Source organism: Pleuronectes platessa, chromosome 12, assembly GCF_947347685.1.
Source record: "Pleuronectes platessa chromosome 12, fPlePla1.1, whole genome shotgun sequence".
NCBI lineage: Eukaryota > Metazoa > Chordata > Actinopteri > Pleuronectiformes > Pleuronectidae > Pleuronectes > Pleuronectes platessa.
The window spans coordinates 14,125,497-14,150,508 of NC_070637.1; the positions used below are offsets into that span (position 1 = coordinate 14,125,497).

Sequence of the window (25,012 nt, forward strand, 5' to 3'; positions counted from 1 at the left end):
TCCAGTCATTAAAAGATTTATTAAGGATGTGGAAAAATAAACAGTACAAAAATCTATTGAAAACATTATAAAATTATTGCAACCCCCATATCATTCATAAAACATCGGTCAGGCACATACATATCAAGGATGTGATGATGTACAGATATGTTTTCCCTCATAAGGAGCACTGTTATATTTTATGTTGAAGGTTTATGCAACATATTTACCTAAAAGACAAGGTCAGAATCCTCTGATGAAACACAACAGCACACCAGTATGCGTACACATTGCTGTAACAAATTGTATACACCTTGGATATTTTCACACAGCTATGATTCAGTGCATCCAAAACATCTTTTGACAGCGTTCGAATTCATTACCTTGATTGAAGCGAGTGAAAAGCAAACTCAAAGCAGCATGAGAGTCGAATTTTGAGATGATATTTTATAAAAAGTCCCCAGCATGTATTCATTCCTCGCCTCTTACTGGTATTCATCAGTGCACAAGTTAAAAAAGCAGAGAACGACGTGTAAACAGCGTTTTGCAAAGGTAAAAGAAATAAAAATAAAGTCCATTGATACGAATCATAGACTATAAATAACGATGGATGATGCATTTAGCTTCCTCATGTTGTGCAAAAATGAAGCTTAAATATCCCAGATCATGCGCTTCTGACATAATTTGGAGCCAGAGTTTGTGCAGTAGATATCGTTGTATGGAGCTAGCTTGATAGTGTCAAGGTCCTGCTGATACACAAGCTCGAACAATCACAGGTCAGTCTTAGCTAGAAATCATTAAGTTTGATCGTGTTTTTATCTAATAACGAATTAAAAACAATCTTGTGTAATGAGAGTGACTAAAATGAGAGAAAACAACTTTGAGAAAAATGTACTTATTGTGTTCATAGACTTTTTATAACCTACAATGCAGCCAGCCACCAGAGGCCGATCAAGATAATTTGGCTTCATTGTTAGGGAGCTGTCATGTCGTCCATCTTTATATCCAGTCATTGATTCAAATATTAATATTACCCGTGTGCCCGTTCGTCATTATTGACGCATGCAGACCATGTGTTCTACAAATGCAGCAGTCAGTATTTGTTCTTGTGTAGGAGATGCCCCACTCTATTAAAAAATTTCTCCAGCTTATTTTCATGGTGTCCTCGTGTAGCCCGGCTGAGGTTGGCATCTGCCTCAGCTTTAGGAGGGCTTTTGGTTTTCTCCTGGGAACGCGTGCTTCCAAGGCCATGTGGAGAGTATAGAGGGTCTTTCTTATCTATTGAGCAGAACGGCTCATACCTGCTATACAGGCGACCTTCTGCTCCTCTGTTTTTTGTCCAGCTGTCTGTGTCAAGGCTGGGCCTCACACTTTTGTCCAGAACAGTGGATTTCTGCTTTCTGGATGTATCGGGGATAGAGACCTGCGTGGACTGTTTGTGCTCCTCAGTCCTCAGCTGAGGTTTCGTAAAGCTTGTATGTCGATCTTTTGACCACTTCCTTTGCTGCTCTGAGGAAGACCTGACTGGGCTCGATTTGTTTCTGTGGAGTTTTCCAAATCCATCGGATATTTTCCCCTCATCCTCAGCTGTTAAAGTGTCTGTACTTGCACCTGAGGTGATACTCAACGTTTCAATGTTCCTGACTAAATCCTCTTTTTTCTCTGATATGTTCAGCATGGATTGAGCATTCTTGGAGCCCATCTGGAGAAAAGGTTGAGAGCCCTTGCTGTTTGCTTTAGCCATCAAATCCCTGCTTTTCATATCCAGTGCTGCTGCAGACACAGTCCTACATGGTGATTCCTGCCAGTTGGGGGTACTGGGGCCCTTCGTACCTTTGATACTCTTGACATCATAATGAGAGACAGATCTTTGTTCTTCATTCATATTTGACACATATGCACCATTCTGAGCATTGATCCCTGCTGTGCTCCTATTAATGGGCATCCTTGCAAAAGCGCCGTACATGTGACCTGATGATTCATGTCCGTACTCTGTGTCTGATCTCGGATCTGCCAGGCTATGCCTTTTTTGCCAACTGTCTGTCATGATCCCAGGGTTTGTCATCATATGTCCACCTTTAGCTCGGCCTAAACTGGTATAAGGAGATTGGTAAGAGTTTCTTTCTGGACCATAGCTTGCAATATTGCGATTGTCATCCAAAATCTGTGAACTTTGACTCTTCATTATGAATTCGTCTTTATTTATTCTATTCTCACAGGCGGCTGTTGGTTTCCACTGCATCGATGTGTATTGCAGAGGAGTGTGTGGTGCTGCTCTATTTGGGTCCATGTGCTCTGGTATAGGTGGCCTTAAGGCATAGGAAGACCTAGTTCGTCCCTGCATGAAAGAACCAGCTATGTCCCTCGGTTCAAACTGGTCTAAATAGTCACAAGAGTCTCCATATGGGGCGTCAGGGTTGTTGAGGTAAGATTCGATCCGCAATGTACGCATGAATGACTTTGATGTATTCTCCAGTGTTGGCATATTCTGCTGCATGGACAGAATGTGTTTGTCACCGTCATTATAAATGTTTTGACCTCGGTATATCTGTGGCACGTGATTGTCCGTGGGATAGTTTATTCTGTTTCCTGTTTCCCTGGAGACATTCCAGTGGCTTCCCCTGGGTTGGATGTGCTGTGGCGTATAACCATCTTGTCTCTCCCCTGCATAGCTGTGCCTTTTCAAGTGGTTCATCACCTCTGCGGACTGCAAATGGGACATCTGGTTCTGACCACCAAGCCCATTCTCAAACAATGGCCCATGGTGGTTTGGTTCCTCTTCTAAGAGCCTCTTCTCATAGTCTCTCTGGCCCAGTTTCCTCTCACAGGTCTTCCGATAGACCGTGTCCAGTGTGTGCCTTAGCACGTCCCTCCGCTCAATTTGCTGGGCAGAATGCGATGCAGGTAAAATCTGTTGTTCATTAGGCCCGTTGAGCTGGATGGAGCACTCCGGAAGGCCCAGGTTAGCTGGCACAGTCGACCGGGCATAGAGGGTTCGGAACTCCTCATCGTACATCTTCACCAGATGGCCTGTGATGACCTGTACCATGCTCAGATTAATCTTCTCAAATGACCAAGTGAAGCTGTAAACAAACATAAAAACAAGAACATATTGAATTTAAAAGACACATTTATCGTTTAAAAACATTCAATTTAAGTTAATCTCTTAGTCATTTGGGACAAAAAAAAAAAAATTTAAAAGATAACACTGGTTCAGGGAGATATTTTTTTTGAAAAGTCTATATTTACATTTATATTGGAAAAATAAACAAAAGCTGCTGCCAGATTTTAAAGAGCTATTTTTATTGTGACTAGAGCTGTGCTCACAAGCTAGTCCTTACAGCTCTTCTGATGTGAAGCCATGCTTATTTACCTGTATGAGCCATAAATTGCTGTGTGGCAGTCGACTAAAAGAAACTTCTGCTCCATTGCGCCATGGAATTTTGCTCCTGATCGACAGTGGTAATCCGGACCTTTCACAGTGCGCACCCTCATGTTCTGTCACCAGAGAAGTGAAAGGAAAATGTCAGAGTTTTATTTACCACTGTTGAATTTTACAGAATAAGGTCACAAATATGTCAGCTGAGAAATGGCGTTGCTTACTTAAACACCATTCGGAAGATTTGTAATGCTGCATTTGTTGGTTTGTGCTGCAGCTGGTTCTACATGATGTGCACTTATGTGAATTTAAAGGGAGTGTTTGGATTATCAGTGTCTCTAGTGCAGGAAAATAATAATGACTCCACCCAATAAACCGGAGAAACCAGATTTTGAAATGAGACTTTGTTTCCACAATAGTAAAAGATGAATAAACATTGTCTTGTATGTATTTTGTATGTAAATTTGGAGTCATTTGCAAGATATACATTTACAAAAACTGAGGTTACATGCTTTTGTCAACACCTCGAAGCAACAACAACCTCGAAAAAACAAATAATTTTCAATGTAATGTCATTAGAATCAAGAAAATGGTAACATGGATGTTTTAAGTCATGTGCAATACTCACCCTGAGTTGTTGAATTTTAACATCGTGATTTTCTGCCATTGTGAGGAAACATTTCAAATGTGAATCATCCAAAAGCACGTAAACTGAAACTCCTCGCACAGTGGCATCAACAATCTCTTTGAATATATCGACATCAGTGAACACGTCCATCACAATGGCAATGACCTGCAGGACATGGTAAATAAATCATGATCAGGTTAGACCAGAGGGGTTTGAATACATTTGATCACTTCACACCTGGGGAACTGTGATTTTAAAGATAAACGATAAAGTCACAGTTCATGAAGAAGAGTAGAAAACATCAGTCTAACAGGCAAACACAAAAATGCTAGAGTTTTGATTAATGGAAAAATGCGCAGTAAAAAGAACCAATATATATTTTTTTAAGGTATATACAAGTGGATGACAAGTGGTTGATACAAGTTTTAGTATGTATAAGAAGCACAATATTTATTGATCCCAAATCATTTTCTATCATTCCTGGAAGAGTATCTGAAATGATAAGGTACAAGTTTTTGTATTGACAATTTAAAATATTTCTGTCATCCTTGGAAGAATATTTTTGTTAATCAAGGACATGGGGAAAAAAAATGTTTCTCTGTAATCTGTAATTTCCCTTCAGGCTTAATGAGACTTCAGTAAAAGTTCATCACGATAATGTGCACTTTGAAAATACTGAATGTTATGAAGCAGCAGCATAATTCTTTGTCATAGTGGCAGTAATGAGCTGTTTAATGAACTGATGTCCAACTAATTCCTTTCCCTCTTTTCATTTCCTGTGTGGTGCGTCTGTCTAAAAAGATTTCTATCACTCAGATGAACCATCCGAACCATCTGTTCAATGTCCAACAAATGCATACATTAAAATTAATATTCGCTCCAAAGTTGCTGTTTGTCAGATACAAGAGATTTCAACTGTTGTCTCATGACTTACTTAACTTTATTTAAAGTGAATTATTTTATACTGCACAAAAAAGAGGGTTTCTTTGTGAGTTGAAGAGAGAAACTGCATCTTTTTCTGCCCAGAACCTGTTACACTTTTGTGTAGGTTTGTTTAATTGAGTCAGAACAACACAACATGTAATAACTCAGCAGAAGACTAACTGTCCACAATTTTAATAAACTAGTTTATGAATCATAACGACGCAGTCTGAGAAGTAACTGAGGCGTGTGAAGGGATTACTCAAACTGGTTCTCACACTTTTCTCTCAAGATGATAGGTGGCAAAACCAGAATTTGACCTCATCCACCCCGGCAGACACTCCTCTACTCTGGAAGCTGAGAACAACAGAAATCCATGGAGCTGCCTCGGGGGGTTAAAGTACATGTCATATAACATAGACAAGCCTATTTCTCCAGTTAAACTCAGTAGAGAAACATGAAGTATGTCTGAGTCAGTTTGTCTGCTCAGACAGAAGTGTGCGCGGGTCACAAAAAATTGTGTTTACTTGCTCTTACAACTTTGTGAGGACCGTTTGGACCCATCTTCACTATTTCCTAGGCCTGTTTGAGGGTTAAGACTTGTTTTAGGGTTTTGGTGAAGTTTAGGTCCAGGTTTAGGTTAGGTCTATGGCAAGGGTTAGGGTTAGACATTTAGTTGTGATGGTTAAGGTAAGGGTATGGGTTTATGTATCAGGACCAATTATTCTCATGGGGACCTAACCCCATGCAGTCCTAATAAGGCAAAACCTATTTTCTTAGGTCCGGGTTAAGTTGTGAATTGTGGTTAGGTTAAGCTTAGCGTTAGGCATGAGTGGGTCAAGGATAGGGATACGATTTCTGGATTTCTGGATATCTGGAGTGCATTATGTCAGACAGGTCTGTTAGCACAGACATGTTATTGGCCCTTATCTTCCTTATGGGGACAAAAAGCATGTCCGCATAATGTACATCATTTAATTTTAAGGTTAAGATGTGTTTTAAATGGGTGACGGTGGTGATGGTGAGCACAGAAGCCTCACAGCAAGGATGCTCCTGCTACAGAACCTGGTTCTTTACACCCCGCTAAAGATCATGGATGAAAATATTTTAAGATAAGGTTAGGGTTCGGCAATAAGTCCCTAAGGTAAGAGGAGGTGTCTAGGAAATCAATGTAAGACAATATCCGAAGTCATAGAGACACACGTTTGTGTTTGTGCATTTGTGTGTGTGTGAATGTGTACGTCAGCACAGTGTTGATTACCTGTCTTGCTTCCTGAATACGCTTACGGATCGTGTCTTTGATACTGGGGCTGTTTAGTCTTGGTGGATGAAAGAGCAGATCAATATTTGTCTGTAGTTTTTCATGAATGACATCCGGCCACCCTAAATCCAAATCCGGCGTTTCCACATCGGAGTGGAGTGGCCAGTAGGTCCCTGATGACGAGTGGCTGTCCGATGGCTCATCTTTTTCCTCCGTGTGTTTTTGAGGTGGAAGCTGTTCAGCATTTGATGTGATAAAAAGGAGCTCATCCTCCGACAGGAAGCTCCCGATACGCTCTCCCTTGAGAAACTCCTGGTAACTGTCTCTGCCGTCACTCACCAGGCGATCAATCGCCAGGCGATATGTCTCTTTGTAGTGGGGCTGGATATAATCCTCTGATTTAATCTCCCCCCTCAAAGATGACAGCATGGAAAATTCTGGAGACTCCATTTCTCCAGACTGTTTCAGCAAACCTGTCATGGATAATAGAAACCAGTGACATGATTTAAAGACATCAGACACATATCAAGGTGGAAAAGGCCCAAAGATTGGATTTTTTTCAAATCTAAATTAATCAAAGTAAACAGTAACTTCATACATGAAAATGTCATGATTACAAAAACCTGAATGTAAAGGTAATATTGTTAAACCATAATGTAGCGGGTATAATTGTCATATATATTAATCTTTAAGCTTAAATAAAGTGCAATAGAAGGGTAAAGTATCTTTCAAGTCTTCTGTTTTTCGCGGTAATGTGTTCTAGCCTTTGCATAGTTACTGCCTAAGGTATTCTCAACACTTGCAATAAATTCAAAGATTTGAAAGTATCTGAAAGTAGTTCCAGAAATCCCTGCCTTTCTGTTTGTGTAATGCACTGGTTTGACACTTCATGTGAATTGTAAAGGGCCCGGGGAAGTGCAGTTTAAAATTTGGTTGGGTATAGACACACGTGGTACATTCAATAAGTTTGAATAAACAGGCGACCAGTGCTCTGTGGAAGTCAGTGGCTGGGACTTGTCAATGTATGGGACGTTGTTGAAAAGGACAGCAGCCCGTTCTGAGTCAAGCTTCACAGAGCTTTGATAAACAGGGGAACAGCTCTGTGTGCTGCTGCTGTGGCTTCAGGGTTCAGGATCCAGCAGCCAGTCTTTACTTTCCACGGCTGATTTAGTGGAAATCACTTTTTCAGTTTCAGATAGAAAGCTGCGACCAGCATCACCACGGGCCAACTTAACAGCCCGTTCCAACACACATGGCCCTGAGCAATGTTCAAATGACCAGACAACCTTTTATCCTTATCTCAACAAAACAAACCACTATCACTTTTTAAATAACTGAAATGTATTTGAAGACCAATAATACCAAATGATAACCAAATGATAAACAAAGAGGCTTATTACAGTATCTGCGGTGAAACAGACATTATAGAGGGTAAAGATAAGTTAATAAAAGGCTGACGTTGATGAACCAGTGTCTCATGTCTCGGTATCTGTGAGTCTCCATATTGACAATGCTTTTCATGCATTGATTGGGATTAACTCTTAACTCCGATTAATTATCCGGGAACTGCTTCCCAATTAGCACCTGATTCACTGGCTCCTATCTTTGTAGTGAATCAACAGTTTCAGTGTTTACATTATATTATAAAGAGTTTATGTTAGGGGTAAAAGCACCGCAATACATATACGTATATATTTCTTATGTGTTATTTAAGTTGATCACATAGACTTAATCAGTATTCTAAGTACATCATATGAAACTGTGCCTGCAGTTAAGATGAGATGGGGTAAAATAAAGCCAGTAAAGACTCAATTAAAACTTGATGTTTGTGAAGGGACTACACAGCTTGTATCATAGTAATTGCATTACTTTGGAATAAACTCAGAGTTTAGTAAAACCTTTAAAATTACTGCAAACAGGCCCTGAATAAAAAAAAGGTAAACATAGCCCGAATGCCCCTAAATTAATCTCTCACTGAATACGTATAAAGTCTAATGACAGTTGAAAACCTTATAGTGGGCAAGAAGTTGTTTCCATATTTTATTTCATTTCATCATAACTTCACCTCATCCAAAGTATTTTCAAAGCACATGATCTGCAACAAAGAAGATGTGAAGTTATATGACACCTCTTAATACCTGCTGAATAAGGGTGATCGTCCGCGGCAGTTAGACAGAAACCGGTGTTCCAACCAGGGAACTGGGATTTTTTAGACTTGGATGATGACAATAAACCTGCATGAGAGAGGGTGTGAATCTTTCACTTTCAGGAGAGTTTCTTTTGTGCTACTATGCTAAATGTGTCTTTCATTGCAAAGAGCCTCGCACTGAACATACAATTATCTCTGAGGTGTCAAACTTACTTTGAGTTCAGGATTTACTTGAAAAAGAAAACTGAAAAAGAGACTGAATAGCTATCAGTGAAATAGGCTATATTTATACCTATCATTAAAACAGGTTAGTGTTCTTTAACGTTTCGCTTCTTCTGTGTGATCGTTACCGGCACCAAACATCATAACCTTGTTCAAACAGCATATTAATTTACACATCTCATTACGAGCTTCCTGCTGTTCAGAGAATTCCTCTCAAACAGCTTCTTTTTTTTTTAGATGCGTCTCTCTGAGGCTTCAAATACACAGTGAGCAACTAACAACGCCATACTGAACAACAGCAACTTACATGTAGACTCCGAACTGTGTGAAAATCCTCTTGTTTTTTTTCCGGCGGATTTCCCTCTTGGACTTTATGTATGTTCACCCGGTGCTGAGTATTCAGAGAAGCTTTTGTGTTCCAGCTGGAAGAGACTTAAACAAGGAGGTGTCTCGGCATGATAAGCAGTCTGCAGGTGGAGGGTGTGGATTCCAGTTTTAACATGCAAATGAAACTTGATCACAGGCAGCCATAAACCTGTTTGAGACTTTCAGCCACACCCCTTCCCTGTTCAGGGACGAAGTTCACACCGACGAAAAATCAAGATAATGACAGACGTCAAGAGGCTCTGAGTAACACTGCAAGGCTAATGGCACCGGGCCTTATCATAATGCTCTGTTCAGTGCTGCGTTTACACCAACCGAGACAATAATGCACATTTAACACATCAGTGTTCACATGCCTATTTTTTTCTTTCTTAACAAATTGTATGTTAGGTGTATCTGGCCATTTTAATCAAAGCACTTGTGTTGTGAGCAGAAGCTCCACATAGAGAAAAAGTCCACTAATCCAAAAAAACTAAATAAACTTAAACTAATAAGACAAGGATCATTAGTCTCCATTTTATTTCACATATGCCTGAAGTATCAAAGTTGAACAATTTAAATAACTGCTGCAGAGATGGAGCTTCGCTTGTATGTCAAACTTTGCTCATAGAAAGGTCTGAATGAAACATGTGCAGTCATGAGCTCCTGCGGGCGACATCTGGCATTTTTCGACCTGTCGGGTCTGTTCTGATTAAGTCCTTTGAGTACATTACATTACATTTAGCTGACGCTTTTATCCAAAGCGACTTACAATAAGTGCATTCAACCCCGAGGGTACAGACCCAGGACAACAAGAATCAAGAAAGTACAATTTCCTCAAAATAAAGCAAAACTACATAGTGCTATAAATAAGTGCCAGTTAAGTGCTACTAAATTGTTAGTTAAAAAAATTGTTAGTATTTTTTTTTATTCAAGGTAAAGTCGGAAGAGGTATGTATTTGTTTGCGGCGGAAGATGTGTAAACTTTCTGATGTCCTGATGTCGATGGAGAGCTGGTTCCACCAGATGAGTGTTTGGCTCGCAGTGAGGGAGCAACGAGCCGATTGGCCGAAGCAGAGCGGAGTGAAGGTGCTGGGGTGTAATGTTTGAATATGTCCTGGATGTAGACTGGACCTGATCCGTTCACAGCATGGTACACAAGTATTAGTGTTTTGAACCAGGTGCGGGCAGCCACTGGTAGCCAGTGAAGGGAGCGGGGGAGCGGAGTAGTGTGAGTGAATTTAAGTTGGTTAAAAACCAGTCGAGCTGCTGCATTCTGGATGAGCTGCAAAGGTCGGATGGCAGTAGCAGGTAGACCTGCCAGAGGGGAGTTGCAGTAGTCTAGGCTTGAGATGACCCGGGCCTGGAACAGAACCTGCATCGCCTTCTGAGTGAGAAGGGGACGTATTCTCTGGATGTGGTAAAGCATGAATCTACAGCACCATGTTGTTGCAGTGATGTTGGCAGTAAAGCCTGAAACATGCTTCTGCGACTGCGTCTGCGTCTTTTCACGCCGCTGTGGCGCAAGACTCGTTTTCATTCATGCTTCCCCAACCGTTGCGCATCTTACAAAGCAATTCCGCGCCAGAACACTAGACGGAGTAATGCTTTTTGTCGAAGGCGACCTGAGAGACGCCTTCTTTGTGGGTGTGGCAATCGTTGTTGACTGTTTATTTACCTTCTACCAGTCGTGTTCTCCATTACAAACACACGGTGAACCATGGCAGAGAGTGTATTCACGATTCCAACCGAACAACAATTGATTGAGATGGAGCTGCTGGACATTGAAGAGCAACTTCTTATAATTAGACTGTTTATTTACATCGCCACTCCAGCTCCTCATAGCCTATTTCTGGCGGACAAATCGGCCAGTCAGTGACGGGTTATACAAGTGGTCATACTTTCGGATCTCTTCTGCCAAGTGCTCTTCTATTTGGTCCATATTCGTTCTTCTAAATCTTCCGTGATTTCCGCGTATTGTGGGGCATGAAACCGGAAACTAGACACCGGACGGGATGTAGAGCAGACCAATCACAGCCTTGCGGGCTGAGTGAGCTTGCGGAGCTTTGCCGTAAATTTTAGAAAAGGGGGTCGACACCCGTCAGCACGTAAGGAGGGATACATAAGCACGTAAGGGACCCGGAAGGGCTCTTGCGCTTACGGGCCCGTGAAAACGCAGAAGCATGTTTCAGGCTTGAGGGAGAGTTGGCTATTGGCTGTCACACCCAGGTTCCTAGCAGTCTGAGTGGGGGTTAACACGGAGTTGTCAAAGTTAATAGTCAGGTCGTGGGTGGGATAATCTTTCCCTGGAAGGAAAAGTAGTTCAGTCTTGTCAAGGTTAATTTTCAGGTGGTGTGCAGACATCAACTGAGAGATGTTGCAGATAGGGGAAAAGACAGGATTAGTTGAGTAACTTGCTTGTTATATAACATCTGTTTCTCTGGAGGAAATGCTGTGTTAAGTTAAGTCAATTTACTGGAACTAAACTGTTAATAAACACAAACAGGATCATTTGTCGCATCAACATCATCAGTCTCCGTTTTTTTAATGGATTTGACATCATTACACAAAAAAATAATATTATTTATATATATATATATATATATATATTAGTATTCTATTTTCCGACTAATAAACTCAATAAATTTTTCTCCCTCCTTAAATCATCCAATCAACGAGACTTAGCAGAAAAGTGCAAAAACACTAATATACCTAATAAATCCTAAAAAACTGGTTTATTGTACACATCAATATTTATTATGTGCAAAAATTTTCTGATCATAGACTATACATAATAATGGATGACATGACGGCCCCCCGAAAAGTGAAGCCAAATCATGTTGATTGCCTCCTGATGGATGGCTGCAGTTTAACTAATAACTAACTTATTAACCCCCGTCCTTGGATCAAACAAAAAAGTCAGAGTACACGTTAAATACATATTTCCACAACAAGTTTTCTGACATTTTAGGTAGGTCTCGTGTTTGTTCTTGAGTTTCTTTTTCCATGAACTTATGTTTTAATTCGTTAAATAATCTTACATAAACGGGGTGAAATGTCATGATTGACAGCTGAGACTGACCTGCGATTAGTTGAACATATCGGCTGGATCTTCCATACCACGATCTCTCTGGCTCCAAATCACGTCAAAAGCTAAAGCTGGCGCAACCCATTTCCAGGATGTTGTAGCCAAATTTCTGTACAACCGGAAAAAGTGGACACACGTTGCAGATCTTTTTGTATGATCCTGATTCTATGGTCCTATGGTCCTAATTGGCAGCTTGCTGTCAAGGCACAAAAGCAATTTAACCAGAAACACCCAGGACTGATTGAAGTGTGTTTCTCAAGGTGTCACAGTTTTTTCAATGCATAATGAACGTTATTTTCAAGGGTTAGTGCATATATGTATTATTCTTTAGATGGATTCTGCATACATTCTATTTTATTCTATTCTACTCTATTCATATATTCTTTAGGTAAACATTTGCAATTCTTTCTGCGTTAACAGAAATCCAGTCTTATCAATGGACCTTGGCTTTTCAGTGTTTTTTATTCTGAATAGGACAGAAATATGTACCTTTTATGTAGCTCTGACAGTTGGAACCACGCTTTATTTTCACCAGATTGATACTGAAAGCAGAGCGGTCGAATGCAAAGACATGAACATCCTGAAGATATCATGGTTTTTATTTGATATATATTAGAGTTGTGTTATTTTCAGAATCAAATGTTCCTGCTTCGAAAGTCTTAATCAGGCACTCCCTGTTAGGCAGCACCGTGAGAGAGGGAATGTTTTAACCCCACAGTGGAGGAAAAACTTTAGAATTTTGGATGTCATTCATCTTCAGTAAATCTCTACAATCAGCCCCAAAGCATTTTTTCAGGACAGGTCAGAATTGCATGTCAAGTATCCAGAGGCTCTAAGTAACATTTGGCTAAGTGAAGTGAACCTGTCCTGCCACTGGCTGTAGCACAAACACATAACTGTACACCTGGAAATGCTCAAAAAGCTTTCTAGTCCGAAACTGCTGTTTTGAGAAAGCAGTACGTTTTAAAGCGACTCTATACAACTGTTTTAGCCTAAAGTAGCAGTTGGACTGACTTGGAATCGGGAGAATGGTTCCCCTTCATTCTCAATTCTGACCTTTAATGCCAGGTCTTGCACTGTCTAGCTAAGTGAGTAAGATTTCCTGTAAGTGGTTATACTGAATAACAGTAGCAGCTTAATTGCCAGAATCAGGTCCAGCAAGTTTAAAAGTAATACTGAACCGTAGATCACTTAAAAAGGCTAAGAAGTAAAAAGAATACATTATCCAATGAGGAACATTTTCAGATTCTAAACAGAGTTTATGTCATGGCCCCTGCCTCACCTGCCTTCTAGTTTCTCTCTCTCTCTCTTTCTCTCTCTCTCTCTCGCTTGTGTGTGCAGGTGGCGACGCTAATTGCGGATGAGGAGTTGGGGTCTTGATTAACCAGCTGCCTATATAAGCTCCACTCCTGCTCTCAGTCTGCGCCGGACTATAGACTACATTAAGTTAGTTGTCGCATCCTAGATACAGTAAAGATTTAAGATTTCCGTAAGGTCCTGTTCGTTCCCGTGCAGACTTTCTCTGTCTCCCCGCCCAGGACCAGCAGCTGGATTATTGCCCCGACTCCAGCCCCTGCCTGCCTGCCTGCCTGCCTGCCTGTCTACCTACCTACCTGCCTGCCTGCCTGTCTGCCTGCCTGCCTGTCCGTGTTATTGGATTCCAATAAACTATATTTAACTTTTCTTCCGCCTCAGCTTCTGTCTCTGCCTCTGTGTCCGAAGCCTGGCCCTAACAGTTTAGTTGTGTTTCTGTTCAGTGAGTGAGACGACGTAGTCAGAACTCTGACTACGTCAGTATTTAACTGCAGTCATGATACTATTTCACAATGTGCGTGATGGTAATATACAGACTCCTTCATCCATGCTGTGACACCTCTGGTAGTTCCCCGGTTCTTACTCAGAAAAAAGGCTTGAAAAACAAGATATCTTCACCATTGTTCAGTTGCGTCTTGAATCTGGGTGTGTGAAGATTAAGTAACGTGTGCACCAAGTGACAGGGATTTTCTTTACCTGTAGCAGCCTCTCGTTGAGTCACCCTTTGTGACACCCAATCCCTCCTCCGCGCTGTCGTCATGGTCTGCTCCTCTGGCTGTTCTTATCCCTGCCGACAAGTCTGAGCGAGTCCCGTGTCGTTGTGGCCTCGACGTGAAGCTCCTCTACTCGGCTAAAAGAGGCAGTGACATTAGCATGAAATTGAGAAACACAAAGGGGATCGATCAGTCTTAGAGGAATTTAATAAAGTTGTATGTGTTTGGCTGTAAAAAACGGACTGAAGAGACACAGCATTATGATTTAATTTAGTTTATTCATCACAACTCACACTTTCATGACACATTTCAATTAACATTGGATGATGATGATGGTATTTTTAAAGTGTTTCAGTGACATAATAGCTAGTTTACATAACATGTGTCATCGAAAGGATTCTGGGAATTCCATGTTTAACTGTGACAGCTGAGATCTCCACTGAGACATTAAAACACAAGGACAGTTGTCATACGGATTATTCTACATGGTTGATGACACCTTACATGTTGAGGGTTTAGTGGTTGGACCATAAAAACAAGGACGTTGTAAATGTGGGGACGATTTATATTATCACGTGGAAAGTACAGCTACAATCTGTGCAAACAAAGATCAGAGAAGTACAAAATATCTGTGACATCTCTTCTGTACATAAATATTCTTTCAGGATTCATGAATACAATTTGGTTGTATATTTAGCTCTGATTTAATACAGTTCTCATTTAGAAAAACACATGTCATCCCATCTTAGATCTAGTCTTTGCTTGAAAAAGAAAACTGTAATTTTGCAGATTTTTTGTAGAAGAAAAGATTTAGGTAATTGTATATTTTTCTTCAGCTTCAGTGTACCACAGACTTGATTCTTAACTTTTCAGATATTTTTAAGTATCTGAAAATGTGTGTATTTTTAAGTACACAAAAAAATCCAAAAGATATGTCTCCATTAACCTTTTCATCAATATTCAAGATTTTCAAGATTTGATTTATGTCTATAGAGTCCGTTATGAGGGCCCGAGCACTGACAGTGGGAGGCCCTATTGAAATTGTAAGGATTATTATTATTATTATTGTTATTATTATTATTATTATTATTTATTATTATTATTGTTCAGGCAAATGAATTTGCTTTTTGAGGGCTTTAACACCCTCAAATTCATACCAAAATTTGCAGAAAGTTAGAAAGTTTGGAAAATTTACGTATTCTGGAGGAATTTTCAATGGGCATCGCAAAATGTCTCAATGGTGCGAGACCCCCGGAACGTGTTCACATTGACTGATCTTCACAAAAATCAATACACAGGTGTATCATGACCAGAAAAACAAAAAGTCTTTAGGAAAACGACTTAATCGTTAAATCAACAATTTGAAAATAAAATCACTAAATACAACAAATATATATGATTTAATGAAAATCAAATATATTTATAGTTAGACAACCACATCCATACTGTAATATAATTTATATAATCAATTTACAAATTGTGCTCCTAGCATTAGCTTAAGCTCCCGTCAAGTTGTCCTTAAACACATTCAAACTCCACATTAACCAAAAAATCACCAGTACAATTTTTTTTAAATAAATGACTGGGAAAACTTCCCTCATCAATCACCATGGCACCAAACCCCTTTGATTTGAATTTGAATCTGAATTTGATTGGCAGTGATGGCAGTTGTTATTTTACTTTGTCTTAAATACTAAAGTTAAACACCAAGGTTAATCTTCCCAATGTTACAAAACACATCGTTTGGTAGAATAAGCTGTGAAATGTGAAAATATCTTGGTGCTACAGGTGTTTTGTCCACAATGCCTCGCTCTGCCTGGCCTTGGTGACCTAACTCTAGTTAGCATTACGTTAACACATATCACCCATTAAGATAAGCAGCAGAAAACACAAAAGAACCCAGCAACAATATTTTCACATTTGTAGCAACAGAAAACAGCATGTAACAGCAGAAGCTTCATATTATACAGTGGTTTCATTTCAAACTTGAATAATGAGCCTGAATTGTATTGGTTAGCATGCTGGGTAAACACAGAGAGAGGGTGAGACATGACTTACCTCAGTCAAGGTCAGAGTGCAATAGCAACTTTCTTAAACTTTAACAGTATTTAAAGCAATCAACAGCCAATCAGAGGTCTCCTATCAAAATACCAACTTTGATGCTGTTCATCAAAGCATCAAAGGACGTATTGAGAGAGTGTCCCTGTCAATCAAAATAATCTTCTATTTCAAATCTTAGCATCTGGTTGCTACGGTGATAGAACCTCCTACTGATGAGGAAGTTTTGCGATCATTTATTTCGGTAAATAAAAACAGGACGTTTCATTTTGGTGGACTTTTAATTGCGTCATTCTTGCAGCATCTGATCTTAAATTTTTTAATGGCTCCTGTCTTATTACCTTCTTGTCTTAGTATTAATATATATATACAATATATACCTACATATATGTTTATATACATATACATATGCATGTATACATACATACACATACATTTGTGTGATGGTAGAAAATGTATTTTGTTTCATTTCATTCTCTATTGTTCATTTTGTCGTGTAACTCTTAGCCGCAGTATTTCATCACAAACGAACATGTTGGTGGAGATAAATGAAGTGGTTGTGGCCTTAAAGACGGAGGCTCACATAACACTCTTTATGTTAGTGAGACTGAAACCATCTAATTTCGTTTCTCAGTTGATTTATCCAAAGATTTGTTGTCTGACCTTTCATTCATCATATTTAGTTTCATTGAGCAGGTAATTGTCAGTGAAGACATGAAGTAATCTGACTGAATTTACACTGAACCTGACATTAACTGTATCTGACACTTAAACTGTGCTACGTAGTCTAAATATTGCATGATATAAGTATCGGGGGGGGGGGGGCATTTGTATGGAATTAGCTTTACTTTAAAAAAAAATTAGGACTTTTTTCAGAATATGGTAACGTCCAGTATACACGTATACTGCTTTCTGCTGCATCTTCTCCATATGAAGATCTGTGCAGCTGAAAACTTTTATCATATTAATATCTGATTCCTTGTCTCGACCCATGTGTAATTATGAAGAACATTACAATTCAATCATCCATTGTTCGTTTTCATTTCCTTGCTTTAAAATGGATCATGTAGTCGGGTTTTAATTAATGAATACAAAAGTGTCCCAGTACCCACCATTTGATTGCTAATCAAGGCGGCTAGGTCCGTTCATTTATTTGAATGAAAGGACGCATTGTTCTCACAGTCCTGAAACCTGCTCCCACTCAGAGCTTTGTGTCCACATCGTTAGACTCACATTCAAAGAAAAATTGCACCAATAGATATTAGCACAAATGATGGATTATTAAATGTCCTGGAGATAATGAATTGCCAAAATCTTTGTATCTCTTCTTTAAATGTCAAAGCTAACTCATTTATATCTCTTCCTTTGTTGTCCTTCTTTGTCCGCTTTTAAGTTTCAAATTTAACAAAAAAAGTAAATCAAGTAGGACATTTCTTTTTCCAGAGTTTTATGAACATTTTGATATCTTTCCCTTCTGTTGTCATTGCTTACGCTTTTTTCATGGACTCTACGAATGAGACACAAAAGGTATTTTCTATTTGTCTTTCTATTATCACTTTCATTTTGGAAAGATTGTTAGGATTTATGATGTAAACTAATGTGATCCAATATAAGGAGCAGAGAAAGTTCCACAATCGGGTCTGGACATTTTCCAGAATTTCCCTTTCACATGTGTAAAATGCATCAGGAGATTCTCTGGGTCAAATGTCTGTAACACAGGGTCATGTTTAGAGGATCCCCACAATACAACATGCATTTGATTTGGAACAAGGGAACATGATATTCAAAAATGTTGGTTATTTATTTGTTTATATATTGATATTATGGCAGCTGTTGCCATGAATTGATATATGTTATATGCCAGTAGAAGCCTGGGATTGAGTGCTGGGTTGGCGAAGGTATTGAGTTAGTGACAGAAAACTCAGTTGTGATCACATCCTTCTATTTTCACCATATCTGACACTATCTAATTAAGTTTTTAAAACTGCTGCAAAATCAATCTGTTTCTATAAACCTAAATCTCAAACAGTGCTTGTTCAAAAATAGCTTAGCAACTGTGACTGTAACATGATTTGGATGCTAAGCGGAATTTTTACCTTAATAATCACAGAACATAACTTACACTATTCATATTGATTTCATTCTAACTATATTTCCCTTTTCAATGACCAACTTAGATTCCAGCATGAGACAAAGAGAGCTTGATACACTCGGTTTTCTCAGGCTGCCTCGTATTATTTCTTTTTTCATATCGACGCAGGAGGTAAAATGTTCTCAAAAGGGGGGATGAGTGGGTGGAGATCAAACGTAATTGCAGTGTACAATTCATAGGATATGGCAGTAGTGTTGGAGGAATCACATTTACTGATCTCCATCTACTGCAGTGCAAAGTAGTATTTGGCCTGCTTATATTCGTAACTGAAAGCACTAAGCTCTCCCCCTTGTACTTTAAGATCGTTATACAATACTCAGTGTATTAAAGGTAATTTCTATCACACTGACCACATCCCCTTAAAAATCAATCAGGGATTACTTTCTATAAATCTTTGTCTCAATCTTATTGGAGGCATTGTTTCTGCATCTCAGAAATAGACAATTCACAGAAAAGTATTTGACTGCTCTGACCGAAACTTAGTCTATTGCTGTGTTGTATGAAATGTTCCTTTTGAACTGAGTGTGAAATTGAATCCAGTGGCCAGCTGTGTGTCAGTCGAAGGTGCCAATGGAGGAGAAGAGGGTTTTCTAGTGCGGGTGCTCAAGTATCGAAAGATGTAACCAGTGGTTATTTGTGAATTCAAATGATGAGGTCAGGAGGGAGCACTGGATCTGTTCTCATCCCTGGAATCTTCTGTTGAGCTGCTATCAGACCACGCACTGAATTCAGGAGAACCTCTGGACATTCTCCGGATGAAGAATGCAAATGTGAGAGCGAGAGCCTATAGCTTAAAGTTACTGTGTAGCCTGCAAACACATTTCTGTAGATTAAATCCGTTTTTGCCTTTCACATAAGAAGAACTTATTATTTTATTTATTTTTCAGATCTGTGTCCGTCATGTGTTTGAAACATCATCAACACGCCAACTCACACTCAATGAATCCTCCTTGTAATCTCCTGCTGTGTTCACATGAGCTCACTCACACGCGGAGCGACACCTGCGAGCTCGTTCAGGCAGCCAACTCAAGCTGGGCTGCTCAAATCATGTGACATGCATCATGTGAATTACCTCACTCTCCACAACCATCTATAATACACACCCACTGTATCAGGTGGCCTATTTAGGCAGAGAGACATTTCCTATCATCCCCTTTGCTTGCACGGCTGCTGCAGTTTTGCTATACGTTGCTTCAGCCCCTCCACCACCCCAGCATCCATCCGTAGGATCCGATGTGAGGTTACAAGTATTTGCTCATAATTCCCATCATTCCTGTGTAACGTTATGGGAGAGTGATTAAGTTGGAACCTTGACACCAAACACAAAACCTGTTCTACTGCAGCAATGAACGTTTGAACGTGAGTTGTCTGACTGAAATTATCTAGTGTTTGTATGCGGGGCTGGTAATAGAAACTCCAGAGAATGTTTCGCAACTTATTTGAACAACAACTTCATTCATAATTTATCAATGATTATTCAGGGACGATATGCATGTATGTTGGGGGCTCAACTTATGTACACAATTGAGCAGAGGATTTTGTTATATGTCTCTTTTTTGTCAGAATAAACAGACATTGCCTCAAAATATATTCATGGTCAGGGTCTTTTCATCAAATCAAAATACACACAACCCTGGTAACACCACTTTAATACATAACGTTACATAATATCAATACATTAATTCATTGTTGAACTATAAACTTTTTTTCAAAGTCGGCGGAACACAACCATCACGAGGTCGTACGAGTGGTGGTTCAGCTGCTCTTGAAGTACTGCAGCATCTTGAGGAGTTGATTAATTCAGAGCCGGTGTATGGTCATGTTGGTAGAAGATGCAGGAGACTGGCCGCACACAGCCAGAAACACTCATAATCAGGACAATCAGAAACACTCAAGCAGGCGAATATTCAAAACAGGAACCGTGCAGGAACGTCCATAATGCAAATAAAACATCTCATCAGCAGGGGTCAGATATTGCACCGAATTGCACAACTCACCCAATGTGTACAGCTGTTCTCTGAAGCCTGCAGCCTGGGTGAGTGGTATCTTTGCGTCCTTCTTAACAAGAAATGTGAAAGATTCATATGAGTGTTGTATAGCCCATATTCACAAATCACAATTTGTCTCATAGGGCTTTAACAAGGTGTGACATCCTCTGCTCTTAACCATCAATAACATTAAGGTAAAAAATACCCCCAAAAAACACTCTTTTAATAGGGTAAAAAGAACGTAGAAACCTCAGAATAGCTGATGGTCAATGAGTCATGGTGAACAGGACCCTGTCTATACTGCCCACATACCAGTGAAAGCCTGTGTTGTTAAATGTGCATGTTTTGCATATGAATGTGGATGTTGTTCTCTTCAACCTTATGTGTGCTATTAATGCAGAGCACATATTGAGGGTTGAATCCGTCACGAGCTCTGCCTTTTGTGATGTGTTCCAAGGTTGTTCGCAGTTTTCTCCAAATGATAAACAGATGCATAAACCTTCAGTCAAATGACAATTTACCTCAAGGCTCCTTTAAGGAGCTGCTTGTTAGAGGGGACACTTCTTATTCTAAATGCATCTCAGTAAAAGGTACAAACAAATATATAATCAGGAAGTTCCCTTTAATGATAAAATACTGTAACAAACATTGTATAATGTTTTACACTCATTTGTGTTGGGTGCTTTATAACACGCTATATTTCCTTTTTGTTTTTATTAAAGGTGCAGCATTCTAAGTAATGTGTATATTTTATATATTATGTATAGTATAGTATATATATATATATATATATATCAATCAATTATTTCATTACAGGCTGTGTTTTATATATAATTTTCACCGTAAAAAACTAATTTTTTGAACATCTGGTCAATCAAAGATAAATATTTAGTCAAGATCTATTTCACATTTTTGCAAATATTAGATGTGATGTGTATTCTCACAAATGTATCTGTTAATACTGATCGTGCTTCCCACTCCACCAAAGATTCCGCCAAGCTACGTAAGCGACGTCTGAATGCATTGATATTGTGCCCACCCCCGCTTCCTAATGATGGATGGCGCTCCCTGGTCTCCCAGCAGGTTTTGTGGTGTAGAGCCAACACATCAGCTGGGTGTGACAGCACCACACACACATGCCATTTCGTCTCTTTGCTGATTGGATTTGATGCCAAATTCTTCGCCGCATGCTCTCGGAGCATGCTGTGTCTGTGTTCACATGGCTCCCCAGAGGGGGTAGTTCAAATACACAAGGCCATTCTGTAACTAGTCTGATTTGACAAAAACATATCTGCCGATTGGCTGGTGGATAATTGTGACCTTCAGATACCTCACTCACTGAATTATTGCCATTGTGTTCTAAAAAAACATCTATGAGGTTAATTAGTTTCATTCACATCCTCTTTTTTTTTGTCCTTCCGATGCTGCTGCAAAGTGTCGCTGAGGCCAGTGAAGCGTTTGCATTATCTTCTACACTGTCCACGATACATTTAAATGGGCTTGTACAAAGAGACAAAGATATTTCTTCAATCGGTCTTGAACATTTTTCACTCCATTATTCATGATTTAGTGGGACACTAATATCGTTCTGTCTGGATTAAACTCAGACACAGCTTTCATGTCTTTTGCCTCTTCACACACTCGCCGTCACCTCGACTCTAGGGGAGGTGATGTTTTTTGTCATTCACAAACTGTGTCCCTGTATATTTATAAGTAAAGATATACACATATTGTTTCTTTCCTCCTCAACCCTCTAACTTTCAATATTTATTTTTGAAGAAACACTACTGGTGTTACGGTGAACCTTGGATTTGTTGCTACGAAATTTGTTAGAGATATTTTAATCATTTTGATAACTAATTTAACTTCTGTTCCGCTGTGTATAGCCCTTTATTTGCATTGTTTTGAAATTGCACTAAGTCTAACAATGAGCCGTGTTGATCAGACGATGTGGTCTTATCATAACTAGTTCTAAACCTGCCGGTGTTGGCTGTGGTGATGCTGGTCGCAGCCTGTAAAAATGACCTGCAGTTTAAATGAGCAGCAGCAGGACTCAGTCCACAGAACCTTGAAGCTGCGGAACAGCTGCTGCGAGAAGAGCTGGTCACCTGTTTATTGAAAGTTTGGTGAAGCTTGACTCCGAACCCCGATCTGGGGAATCAGTTTCCGGTGTCTTGATCGCCCCAGTTGTTTTGTCGGACAATGTAACTTGCGTTGATGAATCACAGCAGCCACTGCTACAGAGCCTTGGTCGCTGTTTATCAAAGTTAATTAAAAGAATCATGTGTCCAAATCGATGCTGCACTTTCGTAGGCCCTTAACAATTCACATCCCAAGTATGAAGCCGATAAGATGTCAGACAGACATTGTGTGGCTAGGATAGAGTGGCTCATCCACTATCAATCCCAGTTTCTCCCGTTTTGTGTCCGTGGGCAAGATACTAAACCCTAATTTGCCCCCGACTGTACCGGCATTGTGTGAGTGATGGGTTATAATTGCATTCTATGGATGTGTGTGTGAATTGTTGAATGGTAAAGCTGTACTGTGAAGAGCTTTGAGCGGTCATCAAGTCTAAAAAGGCTCTAAATAAACACAGGCCATTTACCATTTTACTGACATTTCTGGAATTAGTTGACACAGCTGATGACACCTTGGACAGTTTCAGGGGGAAACATCCTGAGCATGATTTCATTAAAAAGTAATCTTCACAAGAGCCTAAAAGTGTTGTGCTAGTGCTTCACTCAGCACCCTCCAACTTGTAAGACCATACACCAAAAACACTTTCAACTCAAAAACATTCCCCTGCCCACATGCAGGTCAATAAATAAATATAGAACAAGGTTTCACTTTAATGGCATGTGGGATTTGAGGTGCGGCAGAAACTCTCTCTCACACACACACACACACACACACACACAGTAGAGATTACCGTAACTGTTAGAACATTTTCAAGGACAATTCTTATAACACTCCACACACGCATTCATTTAAAAACTAACATTCATCCTCTCCTGAGGAGCTTAAGGATCAAGGCCTTTCTTCTCCTCTTCCACTGATTTCCCCTCAAATTGAAAGAGCGGGTTGCCGACTGCTGCCACAACTGGAACATCTCATGTGTGGGAGGAGACGCTGTTGGTGTCACATGTGCACCCTTCACTTCAGACCGCCTTATCTCAACTTCAACAGCTCCAGTCGCAACACGGAACAGCGGCCACACGGTGGCTCATTCATTTTATTAAGATGTTCTCAAATCAGTAAAGAGTTTTAGTTTTTTTCCAAACGGGAATGAGAGAGAATTGAAACGTTTGAAAGAGGAACCAATGTGGCGGATAAATTAGTGAAGGTAGTGTCAAGAGCGCTGCAGGTGGGACAACGACACTCAGAATAAATCAGTCCTACCCTGCAGAGCATTTTCAATTGTTCTAAATCTCAAATATAATGAGTTCCAGACCAAAACTGCTGCTGTGGTCAGGATCTCAGCAGACAGTATTCATACGACTGGGATCATTTACCCCAAATAGGGTAGCTCATTAGGAGGAATTCATTATGATGCTGTAATACCAGCTGTGTGTGTGTGTGTGTGTGTGTGTGTGTGTGTGTGTGTGTGTGTGTGTGTGTGTGTGTGTGTGTGTGTGTGTGTGTGTGTGTGTGTGTGTGTGTGTGTGTGTGTGTGTGTGTGTGTGTGTGTGTGTGTGTGTGTGTGTGTTATAGTTATGAGGGCCAATTTTAGTTCAATACCATCATTGTGGGGACAGTTTGGCTGGTCCTCGCAATTTCAATGGCTTGTTTGAGGGTAAAGACTTGGTTTTAGGGTTTAGGTTAGAATTAGGTTAGGTTTTGTTCAGGCATTGAGTTGTGGTGGTTAAGTTTAGTGTAAGGTGCTTGGAAATCCATTATGTCAATGAGAGTCCTCACATGCTTTTGTCTGTGTGTGTGTCTGTTAAACCCACCATCTGCAGAGCATTTTGGTCTCAGTAGATTTATAGAATACTATATACCATCACGGATTAGGAATAATATCATTATATCAGCAGAATCATTTTCGTTATTTGAGTACAAAAAAGGCATAATATAGCAGGATTAAAGAAAAAAACTAATTTTACTCACCAAACTCATCAAGCAGGAATATTACAAGTTCTGCAACAAAAATCAAATTTCCTTGTGGAAACTAAACCTCCTACGTCAGCTCTTGTTTTGCTTCTATTTCTGTCATTCTTTGCCTTTTCTTAAGTTAACACATTCACCTGATAAGTGCATCTTTAAACTGAAGTACTTCAAAACTATTATGACTTTTCAAAACCAAAGTAAGTTTTCTGTTTATGCCCGATTGTTACTGCCGCATTCAGTTTTTTATTGACATCAAGTTTTGTTACTACTATGTATGTGCCATTTATCTGTTTATGTTGAATAAAAAAATTTGAATTGTTGTTTGTTAAAGATAATTTTTTAAGAAGTGAGAGAGAGTTGTTAAATATTTGTGGTTCTGTTAAGAATGCCCCCTACTTGTCAGGAAGGTCAGAATTTGGGCAAAAGTTTGGTTTGTTTGCGTCGATCACAGTGTTTTAGATAATTTGAAACAGCAACATGACATCAGCCCTCTGAGAGGTCGAGTTCAAGGTCAAGATATTTTCATGCCCCAGCCTCAGTGATTTAATTATGGGTAGTGGAGCAATCACTTGCAGCATTTCAACTCCTGTGTCTCCGAGAGCCAATCTGAGGTCGAGGAGGTTTTTCTTCAAGGATTTCTAATCAGCAGTGCAGACATCCTAAAGATCCAATCACATGCTTTTCCTGTAG

General features: G+C 39.7%; 1 protein-coding gene across 2 annotated transcripts; it reads right to left on the reverse strand.

The window, feature by feature from the left end:
• On the reverse strand, nt 1-9,066 carry fam83b (family with sequence similarity 83 member B). Of its 2 annotated transcripts, XM_053435917.1 has the most exons (6): nt 8,847-9,066; nt 8,307-8,402; nt 6,169-6,641; nt 3,987-4,151; nt 3,353-3,477; nt 1-3,062 (listed from the first exon to the last, which is right to left on the reverse strand). In XM_053435917.1, exons 3-6 carry the CDS (start codon nt 6,616-6,618, stop codon nt 1,073-1,075), a joined length of 2,730 nt encoding a protein of 909 aa, XP_053291892.1. In that variant the 5' UTR covers nt 6,619-6,641; nt 8,307-8,402; nt 8,847-9,066; the 3' UTR covers nt 1-1,072. The 2 variants fall into 2 exon arrangements, with proteins under 2 accessions (XP_053291892.1, XP_053291891.1); XM_053435916.1 differs by lacking the exon at nt 8,307-8,402 and having other exon boundaries at nt 8,847-9,060.
• Between the last annotated feature and the right edge of the window lie 15,946 nt (nt 9,067-25,012).